This window comes from Pholcus phalangioides, unplaced genomic scaffold (genome assembly GCF_987345545.1).
Source record: "Pholcus phalangioides strain wild (caught in Gottingen) unplaced genomic scaffold, Ppha-v1.0 ptg000039l_1, whole genome shotgun sequence".
Taxonomy (NCBI): domain Eukaryota; kingdom Metazoa; phylum Arthropoda; class Arachnida; order Araneae; family Pholcidae; genus Pholcus; species Pholcus phalangioides.
The window spans coordinates 19,882,939-19,904,070 of NW_028301625.1; the positions used below are offsets into that span (position 1 = coordinate 19,882,939).

The window sequence follows — 21,132 nt, forward strand, 5'->3', positions numbered from 1 at the left end:
TTAAAGTGTCTTAAGGTGTTAAAAAAACAAATGTTTTTAGACATAAAAATGGTTTATCGAAAAAACGCCAGTTCCACCTACGACTCCCAAAAGAAATAAAAAAGCTGTCACGTAACTTGAAATTGCAAAAGGAAAAAACTTCAATTTATTATTTCTTTGTGCAAGGCCCTCCCAAAAGCAAGGCCTGATCAAGGTCTCGTTCCACCTCTTTGTAGGGCGGCTACTGTTTTATTCTCTCCATAATTAGCTACCTCATTGGGATTCATGCCTGTTGTGACCGTTGGGTGAACATTTGAATTGAAATGCGAAGATGTTCTCTTCAATCACCATATTCCCTGGCATTGCCCTACATGCGGTGAAAATCGAGGACACCAGCTTTCTTGAATGTTGAAGTCTGGTCTATTTCCGGCGGGCCAGGAAAAGCGAGATTCAATGAGGATCATAGAATACATTCAAGAAACCGATATCAATTTATATAAATACTGAGTAAATAAGCGAATCATAATAAAATAATAATTTTTCACCGTAGCAAACGTGTTTTGCCCAGGAATTTCATAGCGATAAAGAAAATTGAGGATATAATTATTGCTGTAATTTAGTTGCCGTCAACTTCAATACGAATATTATATTTTGTATGTTTTCTGTATGTTGATCTTTTCTGAAAGATTGAAGAAATATACAGTCGCTTTTGTATTACATCATCTTTTGCCGTGGAATTGTTTAATTTTTTGTTCTCTATGTTGCAATTTTGCAAACATGATGGAAAAAAATACACGAATTTTCAAATCTACTTATATTTTTTCCATAAACTCATGTAACCTACGTTAACATTTTTGATAAATCAAGATTTGCGGTAGCAAAAGCAAATTAAAGCTCTAACTATCTGAACGTAGTTCGCACAACAGAATGGATCAAAAATACAGAGAAAAGGAAGGTTCAAATCAGCCAACTTAACCACTTGACGTACAAGCTTTTGCAAAAGAAATTTGTATTACCTTTATTCGGCGATAAATCTGGTAACCTTGTCCTAACATAACCACACGTTAGAAAAGAAAGAAGAAGAGTCCTCTTTTCACTCTCACCTTACCCTTTGGTTACTATAAAGCTTCGCAACGGTGAAGAGAGAGGAAAGAAAAACACAGGGAACTTGTTTAAATTTATTCCACTGGTGTGTTTGGAAGTAATATTTCGCCCGTGATCGTAAATAGGTTAATCGATTTTTTGAATCTAGATATCTAAAAATAATCCGAATCCGTGGCTAGAATTCTCCGGAATACCGGAAAATACGGGTATTCCCTGCATGCTAGTCTCCCTCGCTGTTTCCCGGCATGCTGGCTATTGCTGGAAAATAAGGTATTAAATCAAACACTTAGAAGAAATTTCCATTAGTGATCGGCACACAACCGTAAGCACCGTTTAAAAAAATTCATGCACATTCGGGTAAAAAAAAAAAAAATCTCACAAGATCAAGTCATTCAGCAATATATCCACGCACCTGACTCTGTACCGTACGTACTCGCCGGTGGTATTTGCATACGTGAGGGTTATCAGCACCGCCATCTGTCGCCCGCATATAGCAAAATCTAATTTACATAATCCTAGCGAAAATGTTTCTCCGGGGCAAAGAAGGAAGAAAATAAATGATGCCAAGGATATTTCATTTAAAAAATAAAATAAATAATAACAAACGAAGAGAAATTTTTTTTTTTTTAATTTTTTTCATGCATAAAAATAATTTCTTTTTCTTGACACACATTGTACCTCTTCAGTTTAATTTTTTTTCCCCCCAAGTTTTTCAGAAAAAAAACAAAGATTAAATAAATGAATAAATAAAAAAAATCAGAAAAGGAATTTCAATTTAAACCCTCCTTTGGAAAACACTGAGTTAAATTATGAAATGCGTAAGGGGAAATAAGGCAAGCGATTTTCTATCCCGCTAAAAAGCCCCTTGAGTGTTAGGATTTTGCTTACTTCCTGACAGCTAATTTGAGAGGTTTTGGGGGAGACGGGGGGGAAACCCTCCCCCCTCCCTTTCTTTCATTTCTCATTTGCATACCCACGGGTTGCAAACTGAAATATGTAAAGAAACGAAAAAATTTTAACCGTTTGTTTTTGTTTTTGGAACGGGGAACATTGGTAATCAATGTGTGTGTTTTATGATCAAAGTCTACTACAGTGAAATCTCGATGTAACGATACTCTGTAGATCGAGGAAAAAATATCGTTGCAGAGAGGTTATTGTTATATCGAGGAGAGCAGTAGTATCGTATTTACGGGGAGGGGCTTAGCGGGTTATAGCCCAGGGTGGAAAGTTTGGGGGGGGGTGGCAAATTTTAGGAATGAGCGGCTAAGAAAATTAGTACACAATCGGGAAAGGGCGGCAAAATTTTATAGACACGGGTCCGCCTCTGCCGAGAGAGCGAGAGACTAGGTCAGTGGGGGTGACCTAGAGAGTTTGCAAGCATGTGAATCACAGAAAGAGTGACTTAGAGCGTGTGGAAGCATATGACGGACCAAAATAGTGACGCAAAGCGTGTCCCTGCATGTGAATGACCGGAAGAGTGACGCAATGTGTGTACAAGCGTGTGAATGGCTGGAAGAGTGACCTAGAGTGTCTGTGCGTGCATAAGAATGACTTGGAGAGTGTGTGAGTGTGAGACTGACTTGGAGAGTGTGTGAGTATGAGACTGACTTAGAGAGTATGTGAACATGTGAGTGACCAAAACAGTACGCAAGCATGTGGGTGACAAAAAGAAAGACTTACAGACACAGGCGTATTTATAGGTGGTGGGGGGGAGAGCGGGTTTTTTATAGCACAGGGCGGTGAATTCAAGGAATGAGTGGCACAAAATTTAAGACATAAAATTTAATTTTTATATAGTACTATATATATTACTATATAAAAATAAAATTTTAATCCCCGCCTCCTATCGTATAGTTTCCAATTCACCCTCTAAGGTTCACTCCCATAAAAACATATTAAAAATTCTTTTTTACGAAAAACGGATGTAACTTGGTACTCTTAGTATATTTTAAATTGAAACAGTACACATCAACACAGCAATTCATTAGAGTGGATTTTTTTTTTTTATTGGCTAAGATTATTAATAATCAATCATTAATAATTAATCAAGACATTATATAGCCGTATTTTGTACTGAAATGACACTAAAAGATGTATTTTCTAATTTACCAAAAAAAATAGGGAAAATAAATTGGTTTTGTGATGGGTTTTTTAATTTGTAATGGGGTTTTTGACCATGTATATTTAAATATATACGGGAACCATAAAGAGTTAAAAAGTTGATACAATGTCTTTTCAAGAGTCCAATAAAAAAAAAACAAAGTCGTGTTTCTAAGTGCAATATTCACCGAGATATTTGTGTTCTGAAATCACTGAAAATGAGTTAGAGAACAGCATATAATAACGGTAAAGCTTACTCTACGCTTCGGAGTTACTCTACGCTGTTTTTTCAGTCTTTTTTAAGCAATTTTTGTGTTAAACTCGGCTAATGTTGCAGTTATAAACGTGGAATTTGTTTTGCGGGACTCGGCACACAGAGACGGACCAACTACTTACTTATTCAAAGTTAGAAGGCAAGGGGACGGACATGGCTACCACATAGGGGGGGGGGACTGACAGGGCTCTAGCCCTGGGGCCCGGGACAGTTCTCATCATTTTTTTGCTTTTTCACGCTATAAATTAACTACAGAAGGGGCCCGTGAAAAGTCTTACCTGGGGGCCTTCAAAAGATCCCAGCCTAGGAGCCCCACTCCAGGATGTGAGGGCCATGGGGACGGTATAAAAAATTGAATTTGTATCTCAGTACGTATACGGCCTCCCGAGAGTAAAATAAATGGCAATCTAAAATGTGCAAGCTATTTGGGTACTTTTCGTAATTAAAAGTATGTTTTCATAATAACCAACGGTTTACGAGTTATTTGAGCTGAAACGGACTGAAGTATTCACTCTGTATATTCCGGTGCGCGAGTTGAAAAAAAAAATGGTACTTTGTTCCGGTACGGCACACGATGATGCCAACGGGACCGGCTCTTTTGCCGAAATAATTTGCGTCCATCCGGAACGAGAGGTTCTGGAAGCGTCACGCAGTCACATCAATGGTCTGAGAGAGATCGACCCCCCGACCGAATGCACCTCACAATAGACGAAAGCCGGAAGCGGAAGAAGCAAGGAGGAACTCGGATCCGGTCCACTCTGTACGCAAAGAATGGCCAAAAGTGAAATGGGTAGAGCTGACGGCAGCGGGCAGGAGGGAACGATGACTGTCAGGCAGAAATGATGGGGGGCCAAGCGGTCAACAGCCGAAATGACTGACATGAAAACTGAACACACATGAATGAATACGCATGCATAAAAGAGAATGTGGGGTCAGGGCTACCATTGAGATTATGGTGGGTACAGGGGAAAATGTGCTATGTGGGGGTGGTGATAGGCAACATGATGGAAAGCTCTCTAATCAATTATTTCGATCCGACGTCTTCCACTTTCCTCATATTTTGAATTTTCCTTCGTCCCTTATTCGATTTCTCGGCAAGGATTTTTGGAATTTACATCCACGGTAACAGAAATATTTATCGACATCTGGTGGACGGAATTGGTTACACTTATATGATGAAATCGGAGCTTACGAAATATCGGTTATAACGGAATTATTTTCCCCGTTCCAGTCAACCTGCAATACCAAAATAATGTTTACATTATCGCTTATAACGAATTGCCATATTTATGAATATCGGATGTAACGAAGTGTTTTTCGCAAAATTGTAATTTTCTTCACAGGATTAAGTTCCATAAAATAAGCAGTTCTCTTTCAAAGTCCGGATGTGAAGTACTACTGTAGTATTTCGAGAAAGGCTGTGGGTGTGTTCTGTCAGTGTCATCTGTAGCTAGATAGCTTTCTCTAGCTCTAAATAGCGTTGGTTCTGTTCATTTCCAGAACCGCTTGAATAAAGAGAGATCGGCATAATCTGCGGTTTCGTTTATGTCAGAGTTCTTCAGCCCTTGTAAACCCCAGGACCGTCATTTGGGGGGGGGGGGTCAGGGGGGGTCGTTGCACCCTCCTGGTTTTTGAAAATACACTACAAATGGTATATATATATACAAATACATACATATATATATGCATACCTTGAGTACATGTTCTTTGCCCCCCCCCCCCTGGAAAAAGTTGAAATGACGGCCCTGCCAGAACTCTTAAAATATCTGCAGCAATTCAATGGACCATTTACAGAAGTGGTTCTTACATTTTTTTTCACCCACGGCTCAATTGTCCAAGTCAAAGTTTATCAGCGATTTCCCATAATAATGTAATAAAGAACCTCTTCAAATCAATATATTGGAGCACACTAATATTGATAGCTCGCCTCTGACAAAGGTTGGCAACGTTCAAAGAAGCCGCAACGCACAATTTTAGAACCACTGACTTAGAGTGTGTGGATCTAATATTTTATTCCAACCTATGTGAATATTGTTATTATCAAGTCTTGCTCGGACCACCTGTCCCACTTCGCGGACATTGAAAGTTATGTCGAAAAACACTGCTTCAAGTAGATTCCTGTCAATGAGAACTCGAGTATTTATAATGTATTTGTTATAACGAATATCAGATATTGCGAATGTTTTTCACGCTCCCGTGCGACTTCGTTTAATTTGTACTCAACTGTACTATATAGTCGAAACGTATATCTGAAGACAATTTCGCGGTCCCTTGAATGTGGTTTCACTGTACAAACTAATTTTTTACTGAGATAAGTGATTGAAATTTAATGTACAGAAAAAAAATTGATAGTGTTTTTCAGAGAAAATGACCATTAAATACACTGGTTACTTCTCATCAACTTAACTTTCACAAATCTATTCAGAAAAGAGCAAATACGGTGTGATTCAAAACTCTTGGTATAAACTTCAAATGACGATAGAATACACCTAAACAAGCATTCTTCATCATGGAATGTGTGGTTCAATATTTAGCATTAGGGTGCAAACACTGTAATAAAACTTATTAATGACACTAATTTTAGTGCATATAATTCAAGGTTTCTCAAACAGTGAATGTGGCACTGGCTGTGACATCAATCACATACTGTTATAGTCCATATGTAAAAACTCTTACGGACTAAGGGGTTTATAATTAGTTGGGCGTTTTAATTAGTTGACCCTTTAAGCGGCACAGCAGGACTCACTAAACCCCTATAAAAGGATATTTAAGGAGACGAGATACCTCGTTAATGCCGCTTAAAATGTCAATAATCATATAAATAATATTTAATTAATGCAGAAATTAATTTTTCATTGTCTTAGTTTTAATTTACCGGGACGCGATCTCAAAAAGGTTGAAAACTACTGGCATGCATAATGCTCAGGAGATGGCCCACAAAAATAAGTCGAAAGTTCGTGGTGAGATAGTCACGAAATAGGCCCACCGTGCACATTCCAATGGACCAGAAATGTAATGTTTAAATAATTCCGCATTTCACGGCGAAAACGGGCTTGCTTCATCACGCTGGAACCAAATGTACCGGCTGGTTGACGGCACATATTGCAGCAAATCATTTTAGAATAGTCAGGAACATATTTCTGGTGAAGTGCTGTTCTTAACTCTCAGAAATTCCTTCCACGTCTCGCCTTTACTATTGCGATTCACCCACAGATTCTGCAGCAAACAATGCTTCTACCACCCTGCAAAAAGTCGATATAAGGAGTTTTCAACCCACCCTATATATAGAACTTTGAACGGTTTTACTTTGTTATCTTCACTTAAAACTATTTATTTTCTTTGATAAACAAGGACAAACCTCATATCACATGTTTAATATATGTATATAAATTAAAAATAATTCTTTAGGAAGAAAAAATTTTAATAAATTCATAAAGTTATCAATAAAACTCTCTCATACTGGCATCAAAATCGTACATTTACTGTTTATTTACATGGAATTACTATTAAACTATTGAAGTCCGTTTCAAATAGATTAATTCGTCAATTTTCGGCACAATCACGTTCGAAATCAAACACAAATGGTTTCAAGTACTTTAAAAACCCTTCTAATAATTTCATTTCAAACGCAATAATATCATCGCATTCAGGAATGAATACAGTGATAAACGCACTGGGAGAACAATAATTATATACTACCAAGATTTGAAACGAATAAAGTTGAAAAGATATATTGATCTTCGAACAATATGTAAATTTTTCAACTACTATCATGTTGGACTTCTTGTCAACTTACCTTCGATTCTATCATTTCGTTTCCTTTAAACTATTAGTATGAATGCCCAAATTATAAAATAGTAAGATAAAAAAGCATATTTTTAGGTCCCATTTCTTCAAAAGAAAGATTTATAAATTAAAAAAATTGATTAAATATTCTGTTTTTCCTACTAATATTCCAAGTTGAGAGATGTCTAAAGAAAAGTAAACGTAGTTTCTACGCCTAAATCCAGTTAAAATATATTATTGATGAGTTGATTTGAAATGTTTATTAATCCCCGCGAAATTATTCGCCAGGGTGTTTTTATTGAATAAATAACGTGACGAGTCATTTGACAAAATCGTCTGATTTCAGTGAATCGTCCCACAGAGCCAATTTTGCTTTTGAAAAGGTTATAATGAAAATTCAAGAAGCTAGTCAATAGCTATCGGCAATGTAATAATGTGATTCCTGTACGTGAAAAACCATTTGATCATGATTTATTGATAAAACCTCTAGTCTAGCGGTTCTTAAATCATGGTTCATGTGAAACTAAGTATTATTTCAGATATTGCATGAATTTATATATATATATAAATAAACCCCATTTGCATCCTTTCTCTATATTCGCAACCGATCCCGTAAAACCGCATATCGATAAGAAAACGGTTTTTTACGTACTGTTCCAGGCGGAATATTCCGTGAAATGATAACAAACACTCGGCATATTTTGCTTACGGATTAAGATGATTCATCATATGATCTCTATCCCCGGTTAAATAAAAAAAAATGTGGGTATCACTAATATATGGCAAAAAAGTTGAACATGCAAATATTTTGTAAAAACATTACATTTTAGAGCTTTCCCGGAATATAACTTCTTTTTTTTTAACACATTCCAAAAATGAAAAACTTCCATAAATTCCCAATATGGAATCAATTTGGCCCTACTAGGTTTCTACGATTTTTAAAAAGTATTAACAATAATGTAAAATGAAGGGTAAAAAAAAAGATTTGCGGTCATTTTTTTCGAAGATTTTGAGTTAATATCCGCTTTAGTATTTATTCATTTATAAATAATACAAGCGTTAGAGACCAAAATATCCACCGGAATATCACCGATAAATGATGAAAATGATGCAACACACACACACACGCACAATACAGTTTTCATAACTTTTACGTGAATGTCTATTTCATCATTTTAGGAATGCGAAAAAAGTGTCAGAATTTTCAAAATTATGAAGGAAGAAAGCATGAGAAGAAAAAATGTGCAGAATCTTATTTAGCTAAAAGAATTTAAATGCGTAAATCTCACAATAGGGTCTAATTGACCTCATCTTGGGAATGCAAGATTTAAAATAATGGTGAATTATACATAATTAACTCATTAAATGCAAATTAACCTATAATTTATTTGAAGGCAAACTTCTCAAAACTAATGGTCAGCAACTTTTTTTACGGCTCCCGATTTCTAGCCCTAAATAGTATATTAAAACATACGAATTTCTTCACACCGGCTACTAGTATTGAACTTTCATACTATTATTATTACTATTATTCAGAATTTGCATAATCAACCTAATTTTTCAAATGCTTTCAGAACAAAATACATGTCACAATTGGGACAATTTAAATTAAAGATACAACTGAATTAGTGAAATAAAACGGAAATCCTTTAAATAATAAACGAACAAAGGATTTCCTTTGATTGAACCAATTAACATCAAAGTCAGATCTCATCATAATTAAGTCAATTATCAAATAATTTTTTATCTTTATTTTCATTGTCATCATTAATTTATTTATTTTTTCTCTTATGAACAAAATTTTCTTTCTCAGAAATTTGCCTCCATAAAAATATTCAGAGATAACTTGAAGTTTTTTTTTGAACAAATATATGAGTGACTTACCATCATAGTAGTCACTGGTCACTCTCGCCGAGATCACTAGAAACACCACAGCAGTTATTTCAGTGCAACGCATGTTTCAGCGACACTTCAACAGGAAAGTTTCTGAAGTCATGTGGCGACAGGACAACAATTCGAACTTCAGAACTTTGCCGCCGGTAAAAGTTTCAGTTTTATGTCAGCAGCTAAAACTAACTCTCGCAGCACCCGGAAGAGAGAGGAAAAAAAAATTCCCACGAAGTTATTTATTCACGTAAATTCTCTAATTTACTTATTTTTTGTTCAGATCACACAATCTTACTATATAATAAAAACACATATAATGTTCATCTTGTCGGTGGCAAGTTCATAAGGAGATAAGAGGCAAGCAGAGATATCTTTTTTCACACATATAATAAACTTTTCACGTACTTATAGGATGAGTGTTACAGCATCGACGAGTTCCACAGACCAACGACAACTGTTGGAAGGAATTGGAGAAGCCCATGCTCTCTCTCTCTCTCTCTATCTCAGACTCTCATTCAGGATAGGTGGCGTTCAGGATCAGACCCGCCCACATTCAGATCGCATCACTTTCAAAAACTAATACTAAAGTCCCGCTAAAAACATCTTTCCACGGTTCTTGAGATGACTTTCTTGACTACAGCGCCACGAAACACTTTCCAATAACATCCAATACGAGAGCAGAAAAAAAAACTATACACACGGCGATCTAATTAATGACTTATTTTTAAGATAAATTTAGAAAAATTTAAATTTAATAATTTTTTCTAGGACAAAAAAAAAATATTCAATCGTAAAAAAGCGGGTAATAAATATTTTAGATGGGAGATACCGAAACTCTCTCTGAAATTGCTATTTCAACTGGGAAAAGGTCTCGAATAGTGCCCCTGACAGTTACTCTCCTCTCAGCGTTACTCACTTAGCTACTGAAATCTAGTTTTGAACATCCCTCACACTCTTTCTCCCGTATCGGACCGAAAAACTCGCCAAAAGTTCTAAAACCACGCCAAGCGCTGTGTTATGGTGAAGAACCGTGAAATAACTTCTGGACAGTGAAAACTTGCCAAATATAGCATTAACTTTTTTTTTTTTTTTTTTGTTAGTTGGGTGTAATCTTCTCTGGAAGTGCTTCTGGAAGTTACATAATATGTGTGCGGTTTCCTTTATTTAATATTATTTCTTTTAAGGTTCAAGGAATTATATATAGAGAGATTCTTTCACAAAGTTGACCGCAATGTCTTTTTCAAATCGTTTCATTTATTATTATTGTTACGTGTTTAGATAAAAATTAGATCAAGTTTTTTTGAAAAAATATATATTTACAAAAACACTTTTAAGAATTAATTTAATTTTTTGAGTCAATCAATTTATTCAATTCAATTTGCAGAAACAATAAATTAGATACAAAAAAAAAAGAAAAAACGAAAATATTAGTAGTCAAGCAGTAAAAATCCGTACTGGCCATCAGAATAATATTAGATACAGTTAATGTTTAAACAATGTTATAAACTAGGGGTCTCCAATCCGTGGCTCGACGACGACATTTTGGTGGCCCGCCAAGACACTGATTAGTGGAAAATGAAATCGGCATTACACTATCTGAAATTATGATCGAAATTCTCATTTTGACATTATTTCTAATCGTACGAACACGTGGTATGTCTACAGAAAAATCAAATCTTGACTATAATTCTCACTGACCAGATTCCACATTAAATCAATCAGAAAATAATTTATCAAAATTTTCTGAATTTCATCAGAAATTTTTTTTATCAATAGTGGTCGAGGGGTGAAAACTTGGAATAAATTTTCTGAGGAATTTGCTATTTCAAGATGAAAGTTGGTTTTTTATTTAACATCAGACTGATAGTCCTAGGTATTACTGTACAAAACTCTCAGAGTGAGCAAGCTCTAAATTTGTCAAATTAATTAATAGTTACTTAATAGTTGATGGTTGTTTATTAGTTAATTATTGATAATTATATACAATTTATTTATATCTTTTTTAATTTTTTTGCAAAATAAATTCAAATTTTACCATAGCAACTCATTGTAGGAGGAGGAGGGGGTCACCAGGAGAGGGGCTACCTAACCATTGTGATTCACCCCTCTCATTAAATGTGGCCCGCGTAACTTCATGAAAATATTGATGTGGCCATCGGATGTAAAATTTTGCAGACCCCTATTATAAAAGGGGGAAATATAAATTATACGGAATACACTCTCTCTATATAAAGTAAAAAAAATAAATTAAATAAATTCGAAATGGAAATATAATTAGAAAACAACTAAGAAAGGGATATTATTGTGCGTTCTAAAAATGAACTTCAGTATTAGAAATAGTTGATATATATTGAAACACACACACAACTAGTATGTGTGACGTGTTAGTTGAAAAATCATGAGGCATAATGTATTATAAATTAATTATTTAGTTATATAAAAATCAATAAATCTTTTTTTAAATACTACTGAGTTTTTTTCCTTGAAATTTTGAACAATTATTCAGATTTCTCTTTTTTTTCTGATTTTAGAGTAAATTTTTTTTGCTATTTCGCAGAAAACAAAATTTTGGACAATGATTCTTAACCTGATATAGAGCCCTGATATCAGTTGAAACAACATATCAGTCAGTTTCATTTTTTCCCATTTATTTCTCGTTAGTACAGTGGTTCTCAAACTTTTGTCACTCGTGGCTCCCTTGCCAGATTCATGGTTCATCTGCGGCTCCAAAGAATATTTAGAGTAGGTATTCCCACTGATAAAAAAGCACCACTTCAAAACATAAATAGGCACACAAATCAATATCCTTACCTCACCGCTACGCCCCTCACAAAGGTTGGCGACGCACACTTTGAGAAACACAGCATTAGTGGTATAAATATGATCGGGCCTTCTACTTACAAAAATAAATAAACCGGACCACGAGCTTTGAAAGGTGGAGAACTACTGTTTTTGGGACATTCGCGTAAAAATAACTGAAAAAAAATTAATATAAACTTCTGAAATCATGAAAAATTAAAACATTATGGTTATATTGAATTTTGTGTTTAAAAATTTTATTGAATTATTTTGTAATTGGTTTTTTTTTTTATGTAAGAAAAACAGTGTTTGTATTATTGGCCTCCCACATCCTGCCAGAGTTCTTCTAAACCGGGATCTTTGATGGGTCTTCAGGCCAGTATTTTCACGGGCATCTTGATAGCGAATTTATAATGTGAAAGAACAAAAAATAATGGAAATCGTTTCTGGTACCCTGACTGGAGCTTTGTCAGCCCCACCTTTGTGAGGGCCATGCGCATTGTGAAGTAACGCAGTTTTGAACCTTAAACTTTTTGAAAAATCACTGAATATATCTGAACAGGGTGCATAGCTAACAGGAGAGTATGGAATTTTACTGGCGAACCGTTATTCCTATAGGTACACTTCCAGTTAGAAAAAGTTTTTAAATATTGTGTAGTTACACTCAGATATTTCATTCATGTTTCAAGGGGTTGTTAATGGTTGTTGGTATTAAAATAGAAAAATTAACTTTTTATACAATTCCCGTGTTCCCCAAAACCGCATAAAAAAGTTGTTGCCCTGTCTCTTCTGATGCCAACAAAAAAAATTCCACGTTTCTAAGTGCAATATTGACTGATATATTCGAATTCGAAAAAACGGAGGAAATTTGGGGAAAAACAGCCTCAAAAATGCGGTATGCATGGTTTTTTTTCCCCCCTTTGTATAAATTCCCTACAGAAGGACCCGTAGAAGTCTGGTTTGAGGACCCACCAAGATCCTAGCCTAGGGGCGCTGCTCCAGGATTTGAGCGCGGGCACTCACATGCTTGCACGCACTATAGGTCACTCTTTTTGTCACTCCCTAACTTGGTCCCTCGCTCTCCGGGTCACTCTTTTGGTCATTCACTTGTTTACACACTCTAGGTGACTCTTTTGGTCATTCGCGTGTTGACACACTCTAGGTCACTCTTTTCTTCGCTCACACACTGACCTGGTCCCTTGCCCTACAGGTCATTCACATGCTCGCACACGCTTTTGGTCACTCACATGCTCCCAAACTCTCTAGGTCACCAGTTTCGTCACACACTGACCTAGGCAGAGATGGATTCAAGGTTTTCCTGCCTGTAGTCTATACAAATTTTGCCACCCTTCTCCCATCCTACTAATTTTCTTGACCGCTCATTTCTCAAATTCGCTGCCTTTCCGAATTTGCCGCCCTGGGCTAAAGCCAGCTAAGCTCCCCCCGTAAACACGCCTCTGCACATAACTCTACGCGAAACTTTTATTCTAAAATACGAAAGAAATGATGGAAGTTTTGCAGTCAAGAATCTAAATAAAAAATAAAACAGTACGCAACGTTACAACGTCGATGTCGTGTCAACCTTCGTGTCTGAAGTGAGCTTTGGATATACGGCTGAGAAGCTTTGTCACTGACGTAAAAGCACCCATATGCTTAAAAGCTTATCTGCGTCTGCACATATTGATCTGGTGCATTGTGAGAGAGGGATGACTCTTTTGGGAATTTTCAATCAGTAAAGGTGACGTCCTGGTCCATGTGAAGCCAGAGGTTACTCGGCCGTTCCACACCATCATAAAATACCTTTCTACGAATCTCGAGAGAGATACAAGCTACTGATAAAGTGCTCGAGCACGCATGTATCCACAAGAAATCGCAAGAGCCAGTGACGTCAGTTCATCTTTTGCTTTTTCACCTGCGATCGAGCTTCACTTTTCAACTGAAACGTCAAAAAACAAGAAATACCCATTCAATCATGCAGAGTTGGGAAAATAATAATATTTTGTAGATTTATAAATTTAATTTTGTAGGTATTTAAAAATTTAGTTTTTTTTCAGATTTGTAAAAATTCAGTTTTTTCAGATTTGTAAAAATTCAGTTTTTTCAGATTTGTAAAAATTTAGTTTTTTCAGATTTGTAAAAATTTAGTTTTTTCAGATTTGTAAATTGGTTTTTTTTTTCAGATTTGTAAATTTAATTTTGTAGGTATTTATAAATTTAATTTTGTAGGTATTTATAAATTTAATTTTGTGGATTTTTGTAAATTTATACATTCAATTTTGTAGATTTTTGTAAGTTTATAAATTCAATTTTTTCAGATTTATAAATTCAATTTTTTCAGATTTATAAATTTCATTTTGTAGGTATAAATTTAGTTTTTCAGATTTTTAAATTTAGTTTTTCAGATTTTTACATTTAGTTTTTCAGATTTTTACATTTAGTTTTTCAGATTTTTAAATTTAATTTTGTAGATTTATAAATTTATTTATTTTTAGATTTGTAAATTTAATTATACACGAGCTAACATCAAGAATTAAATTAACACTCACAGTCGTATAAAATGTAGAATAACAACATGTAATAATTCAACCTACTCAAATCAGAAATTTTAATACTTGATCTAAGGCACATTCATGTGTACAAAAATATAGGCCTAATTATCATGCCAAAAATGCATATAATTTATTTCTCATAAATAACAGTGGAATCTAGATAAACACAATTACTTTTATTCAATGCCAGAACCAAATAAATACCTCATTCACAAAAAAGTATAAATTACCTGGGAACAAGCATTTGTGTAACAAATTCGGAAAAAAATATTCGGCGAAACAATAAATAAACATCTCAAGGAAGGAATTTTTGTATTTGCAAATTAAAATATCAAATTTTGAAACACTGATTGAAAACGTAAAAAATTGGTGCCCAAAACAAAATCTGAACTAATTCGTGAAAAACTCTGAAATATACAGTATTTACAAAGTGCGATGTTGCGTATTGTATACAGAAATTTTGTTTACTAATTATATGCTAAAAAAAAATTTCGAGCTGATAATTTTTTAATTTCCTGAGGCGGAGGTACAACATGATCACAAAAAATTCTCACCCTCCCCCCACCCCTCCACCAAGGGGCGCACCAACCTCTCGGCGAGATACGTAAAAAAGGAAGAAACGTCGAACGCTGCCGTTTAGAATCGGCTATAAACGGTCTAATTATCCCTCGGGTGCAGAAAATGACCGTGGTATGATAAAAAGATCAAAATGATCAAATGATAAATTTTTTTTTTCATAATTAATGACACGTATTGAAAACAGGAAAAACTGTTTATAAAAATCTTTTTTCGAATTGCACTGCTTATACGGGGCCTTAAAGAGGATGTGCAAAGCCTTTAAAAGATCTCACATAAAATAAGTGTATTGAATTAATATTACTGTCGGGACGCGGTAGCCCGGTCGATAAGATGCTCGTCTAAAGTACCAAAAGGATGTTTAGAGGTGTCGCGAGTTCGATTCCCGTTTCGTCCTTGTCAGAAAACTTTCCTGACACAGGAGTACAACAAAAAACGGCGACTTGACCGCAGCAAAAATTGCTACCGCAGGGAGTCCCCCATCGAGGGGTTAGCGTACCAACCTCTCGATGAGTATGAAAAACAAGCCTGCCGTTCGGAATCGACAATAAATTGTAGGTCCCGGTCAAATTAGCCCTCGTGTGCAGAAAATGACCGTGGCGCGACAAAAATGATCAATATTACTGTCCAAATATACAAGGTGTCCTGTAAGTCCTAATTCGGTGTTTATCTCATCAACCGTTCATCGCAGAGGTATGGCTATAATTTAGAAAAATGATCAAAATATACTGTATTCAGGAATCACTCTGTACGTGTGTCGAGAGTGAAAATACAGTGTGACTTTACAGTGTTACAGACGTCTAACTTTCAATTAAGGAAGTTCTTTCCCATGTCTCTTCTGAGGCCAACAAAAAAAATTCCACGCTTCTAAGTGCATTATTCGCTGAGGTTATTTTTTGAGCTCAAAAACCGAAGAAAAGGTGAAAAAGAACAGCATAAACTAACGGACAACGCTTCTTTCTGTCATTAATGCTGTTCTTTTCCAAATTTTCTCCGATTTTTGAATCCGAATATCTTAGCGGATATTGCATTTATAAACGTGGAATTTTTCTTCTGGGCCTCGGGAGAGACAGGGTAACAACTTTTTAATTGGAAGTTAGAGAACATGGGAATAGTATAAAAATTTAGATATTTTTTTTTTAATTACACACATTGTGTTGTCACTCTCGAAACTGGCACAGAGTGATTCCTGAACACATTTTGAACATTTTCTAAATTAGAATCGGGCCTCTGCTACGAACGGTTGATGAGATAAAGGCCTGATTAAGACTTACGGGACATCTTGTATAACTACCTTTTTTGTGACTGAAACTATAATAAGAAAAAAAAATCGGATTGCAAACTTCACAAGGTATAAAATAAAAGCAATGCAAACAAAACATTTTAACAAATTAGTGGAATCACAGCCACACGTGCTCTGTAACAAACAAAGAGTTGTCTCGTTAATTGGGACAAATCTGAATTTTCATCTTCAAGCTGGCTGCAGAGTAATGAACGTTTAAAGTAGTGTTTCTCAACCGCCGAGCCCGGACATCAGTCAAACCGGGCCGTGAATAGCTCACCGACTCATTTTTACCGATTTATATCCCATTAGGCGTGCTTATGACCGGGACTTCCAATCACATAAAGGAAATCAACCGGGCCGCGGGCTTCCAAAGGTTGAGAAACACTGGTTTAAGGGACACTTTGCAGATATGCAAAGCTATGCATTTAAGGTATCCGACTACATTCGAGAGCATTTTTCATGTCATTTTTTGATAGAAAGTGTCTCAAAATAGTGGAGAAAATGATTTTTTTTTTTAACTACCTCTCTCTCTGTCTTTTTTGTGAAAAAGTCGTTTTTATGTGAAATTTTACGAAAATTTATGTAATATTCGAAACACGATTTTGCAAAAAATTATAGAATGGAATGTTTTTTATTTTCACAGTATATTCTCATAATAATGGTGCAGATTATGAACCAAAACTTACGGGATTGTATGGTATCATAGGCGGAGATAGACTTGGAAGTCAGGGGACATGGGCGGAGATACGAGGGGGGCGTGGGGGGTGCCCTCCCAGCGTCAAAGGTGGAGTCGACTGATCTAATGTATACGTATATGTATACATGAATTGACATCATCATCATCGTGCCCCCCCCCCCCCCAGACTTCCAAGTCTATCTCCGACTATGTCTGGGGGGCACGATGATGTGTGATGTCAATTCATATATACATATATACATTATATCAGTCGACTCCACCTTTGACGCTGGAGGGGCAAAGCCCCCCACGCCCCCCCCCCCGTATCTCCGTTCATGTATGATAGGCTCATAAGTTTCACTCAAATCTGTTAATGTACGTGTGATTTTGACCTTATATTTAGCAGAATATCATATTAGAATTTCGTAATCATATAATGAACAAATTTTTAGGAACCATGTTTCAAACACAATGAAATGTGAAAAATAGCATTCTTCGTAAAACATGTTTAAGGTTTTATTAACGCATTACTTGTAGCACAACACTAAAGTAGGCGTAACTTTAAATTTAAAAGCGTCATATAAACAAAACAATGCCTATTTTGGAATTACAAAGAACAGGGTTTTCATAAAAAATATAAAAAAAATAAAATTTATATTTTCTTCCAAAATTACGTTTTCAACGTAGTCGGACACCTTAAGGGTAAAGCTCTAGGACGGACCGAAATAGGTCCCTAAGAGCCGTACGGTGTATGTGTTTTTATTTCCATTGTATTTTATTGTCTTTCTTTAGCATTTTTTTTTTTTTGCATCGTACAGTATGTGATTGTCTTTGTGTGTATTGTTTTTGCAACTAAAACAAAAACTTAGATTTGTAAATTTGATTTTGTATATTTCCAAAATTTAATTTGCAATTAGTTAGATTTTTAAATTTAATTTTGTAGATTTGATATTTAAAAATAGTATTTACGGCTACAACGGCACTCAATATAACGATAAATCCCACAATAATGATATTTTTTTCAAGTGTAGTTTGGAGAAATGTCTATATACTCCAAGACTGCGCTCATAATGGAGCAAAGAGGTACGAGTTCCAAAAATTGCGACTAAGAAGAAAAAAATGTATAGGAGTGGAATAGATGTCTGCACATAGTAAAAGAGGAGGAGGATAGAGAAAATGGCCAGAGGGATGCTGAAATGTAAGGGTGTGATGGTGATGATCCCTCCGCAGAAGAGGAAAATAAAAAAAATGGAGAAACAGACCAAGCAGCAGATATATAGCGAAAATCAGCAGATCGAGGTGAAAATTAACAGGTTTTTTTCAACTCCCGCACCTCTTTATCTCTCTTTTGTCTCGCTTCTTGACTATGTGCGGTGTAGAACAAAACACTATAATTGTTTTCGTCACTAGTCTCTATTATGCACTCCTCTTGGTCGCCTCACTATGTGCACGACCTAATGCATATATGGTCAAACCATGGTTGGCGGACCAAATATGGACCTCGAACTCCTTTGATGTGGCCTGCGACCTCTCTCTCTCTCTCAAACCAAATTTTGTAAAAATGAACAAAGTGGGACATTTACAAATCATTTAGGTGACCCTTGGTACATTTACAAATCATTTAGGTGACCCTTGGTACATTTACAAATCATTTAGGTGACCCTTGGTACATTTACAAATCATTTAGGTGACCCTTGGTACATTTACAAATCATTTAGGTGACCCTTGGTACATTTACACAGCACTCAAGTGACCCGCGACATATTTACGAATCATTGGAGTGACACCCGACACAGTTCCAGAGTACTTAATCCTTTCAGCGGCAATCCCGAAATTTCTCGTCAAACTTTATTTCTGTCGCTCCGAGATATTTCGTCTTCTAAAAACACGGTGAAGCTGTTTCTACAATAAAACATGTTTTCTATTCCCTCTCTCCAACCAATCAACTGCCAGTAGATGGAGTTAGCTCTTGTTCAAGATTAGTTAAGAAGGATCGAGAGAAAGAAATATACTCTCTCTCTCTCTCTCTCTCTCGGTATAAATAATACAAAAAGATTTTTTTCTCAAAATAGTATTTCTCGTCCTAGAAAGCCAAACACATCATGGCAGGTGATTTTGCATCATAGTAGGGAAATAAAAGTGATGAGCGGAGTAAATTTTCTTGTTTGGGGGGGGGGGGGGGAGGAAGCAGTTATCCGTTCGCAATAGGAAAAAAAATTCTTAAAATACGCAACAATTTGTGAAGGTTTCGCCATTTCAAATGTGGCAGTTATAATGCGGATCAGGAAAATTTTAAAAACCGCTTAAAAATGGTTAAGTGGCCTGCGACACATTTCCAGATCACTTCTGTGATCTGCGACCCATTTACAGATCAGTAAAATGGCCCGTGATACCGGTTCGCATTACTCAAGTAACCCGCGGCACATCTACAAATGATTGAATTAACCCGAGACATATTTATTCACTTAAGTGGCGTGTGACAGAGTTCCAGAGCACTTTTTCAGAGTTCCAGAAAGGTTTTCAGATCAATGAAGTGGCCCGCACTCTCCTTGCTCTAATGTTAAACCGTTGCCTCTCGATATAGCGATAACCTCTCTACAACGATATTTTTTCTTGGTCCTCAGAGTATCGTTTTATCAAGAGGTTTCACTGCAAATAATTTTTCAAAGTTAAATAAAAGCGCTATAAAAGATGAGTAATACTCGACTCGCTATGAACACGATCAACTTTCTTTCTATGGTTGTAGTTTGACAATTGAATGCGCGTATCGTCGCGTGTATATGTGAAGTGGTGATGGTGTTCCTCTGTTATATATTTCATAGGAGGGGTTAGTGTTTGGTTCGGAAATCTTGAAGTCATCCCTTGAATCATCCTCACATCGATCCATCAAATATAAGCTTCTGGTGGTGCTGTTCTTTTCAAAAGTTTGTTCCACTCAATGCATTGAGATTTTTTTTTTTTTTCTTTTCCGTTGGACGCCTTTTCGTTTCTTTCTGTGGATGTCCATTTCAATGAGACTTCTAGAAGCAGATGATCCGTCATTTTCTTCTAATGTTCATGTCATATCAAAGCCGGTTCTAGTATACGTTCAAAACCTTCAACCCAATTCCTCTTTATGTCCGTTAAAAGTATTCAGCTTTTTCCTTGGGATATTTGAAACTTGCTCTCCAGGGACCAATTGCATCAATTTTGATGGTGGTCATAAATCACTGAGAGAGACCGTCATTTTATTATTTTCGAACTCTTTAGACGTGATGTACGACTGAGAGACTTTTCTTATTAACGTTTTATTATTATTATTATTCTGAGTTTCTTTATTTCACGCGGATAATCAAAAAATGTGGCACATAAATTATTTCAAATTGTATTTATATTTTTCAAAGATTACAGACAATACTTTTCTAAGCTTTGGTCACCGTATGATCCAGTGGTTCTCAACCTGGGGCCCATATGGTCTCCTTGCGGCCCTGGTCACGGGTGAAAATGAGATGGAAGGGGAGCCAAAGAGAGAATTGTAAAAATGAAGCTTTCAGGTGAAATATGGTAGGGAAAAAATGTGACTACTTTATAAGAATCCTGCAGAGCTGTCCGTAGAACCACGGTCATCTTAAACCTTGTGCAGGGCAGGATTTTGGCAGGTGCGAAGGGTATGATCGCAAAATGTTAAGGGTCCTAAAACTGAACTTCTTTACATCGATTACATATTACATCTAACCATAACTTCTTTAAAAAGCCAGAACTTGAAGTTCCGTCGATCTATTAATGAAAAATGCGTCGATTTACTTACATACACACATAAGCCTAACACAGTGAATCTCCGTGTGCCCCCTCCCTCCCCACATCATTCCTGAATGGGGCCTTAATTTTTGATAGAACCCCAGTCTGAGATTTTTAGCTGGCTTCTTATTTTTTGATTTTCAAGAAAATTTATAGTCTTAAATATTGGAAAAATAAAGACTTAAAATAAAGCTCCAGAGCCCCACGAGACTTTCCTATGTGGTCTTTCCCCATGGTCTTAACAACACCATAAGCCTTCGGGAAAAGAGATTCTCTGGCTACGTCTCCTTCTCAGACTTTAGGTGTCAGCCATCCCGATTCAAATTTTTTTCCATATATT

General features: G+C 35.9%; 1 protein-coding gene across 3 annotated transcripts in view; it reads right to left on the reverse strand.

Moving 5' to 3' along the window:
* The window catches only part of LOC149065661 (putative receptor-type tyrosine-protein phosphatase mosPTP-1), a 568,681-nt gene extending 558,640 nt beyond the window's left edge, over positions 1-10,041 (reverse strand). For all 3 annotated transcript variants that reach the window (XM_089253719.1, XM_089253718.1, XM_089253717.1), the window contains exon 1: positions 9,128-10,041. In XM_089253719.1, the coding sequence (XP_089109845.1) occupies positions 9,128-9,200 (73 nt within the window). In that variant the 5' untranslated portion in view covers positions 9,201-10,041. The remainder of the gene's footprint in view (positions 1-9,127) is intronic.
* Between the last annotated feature and the right edge of the window lie 11,091 nt (positions 10,042-21,132).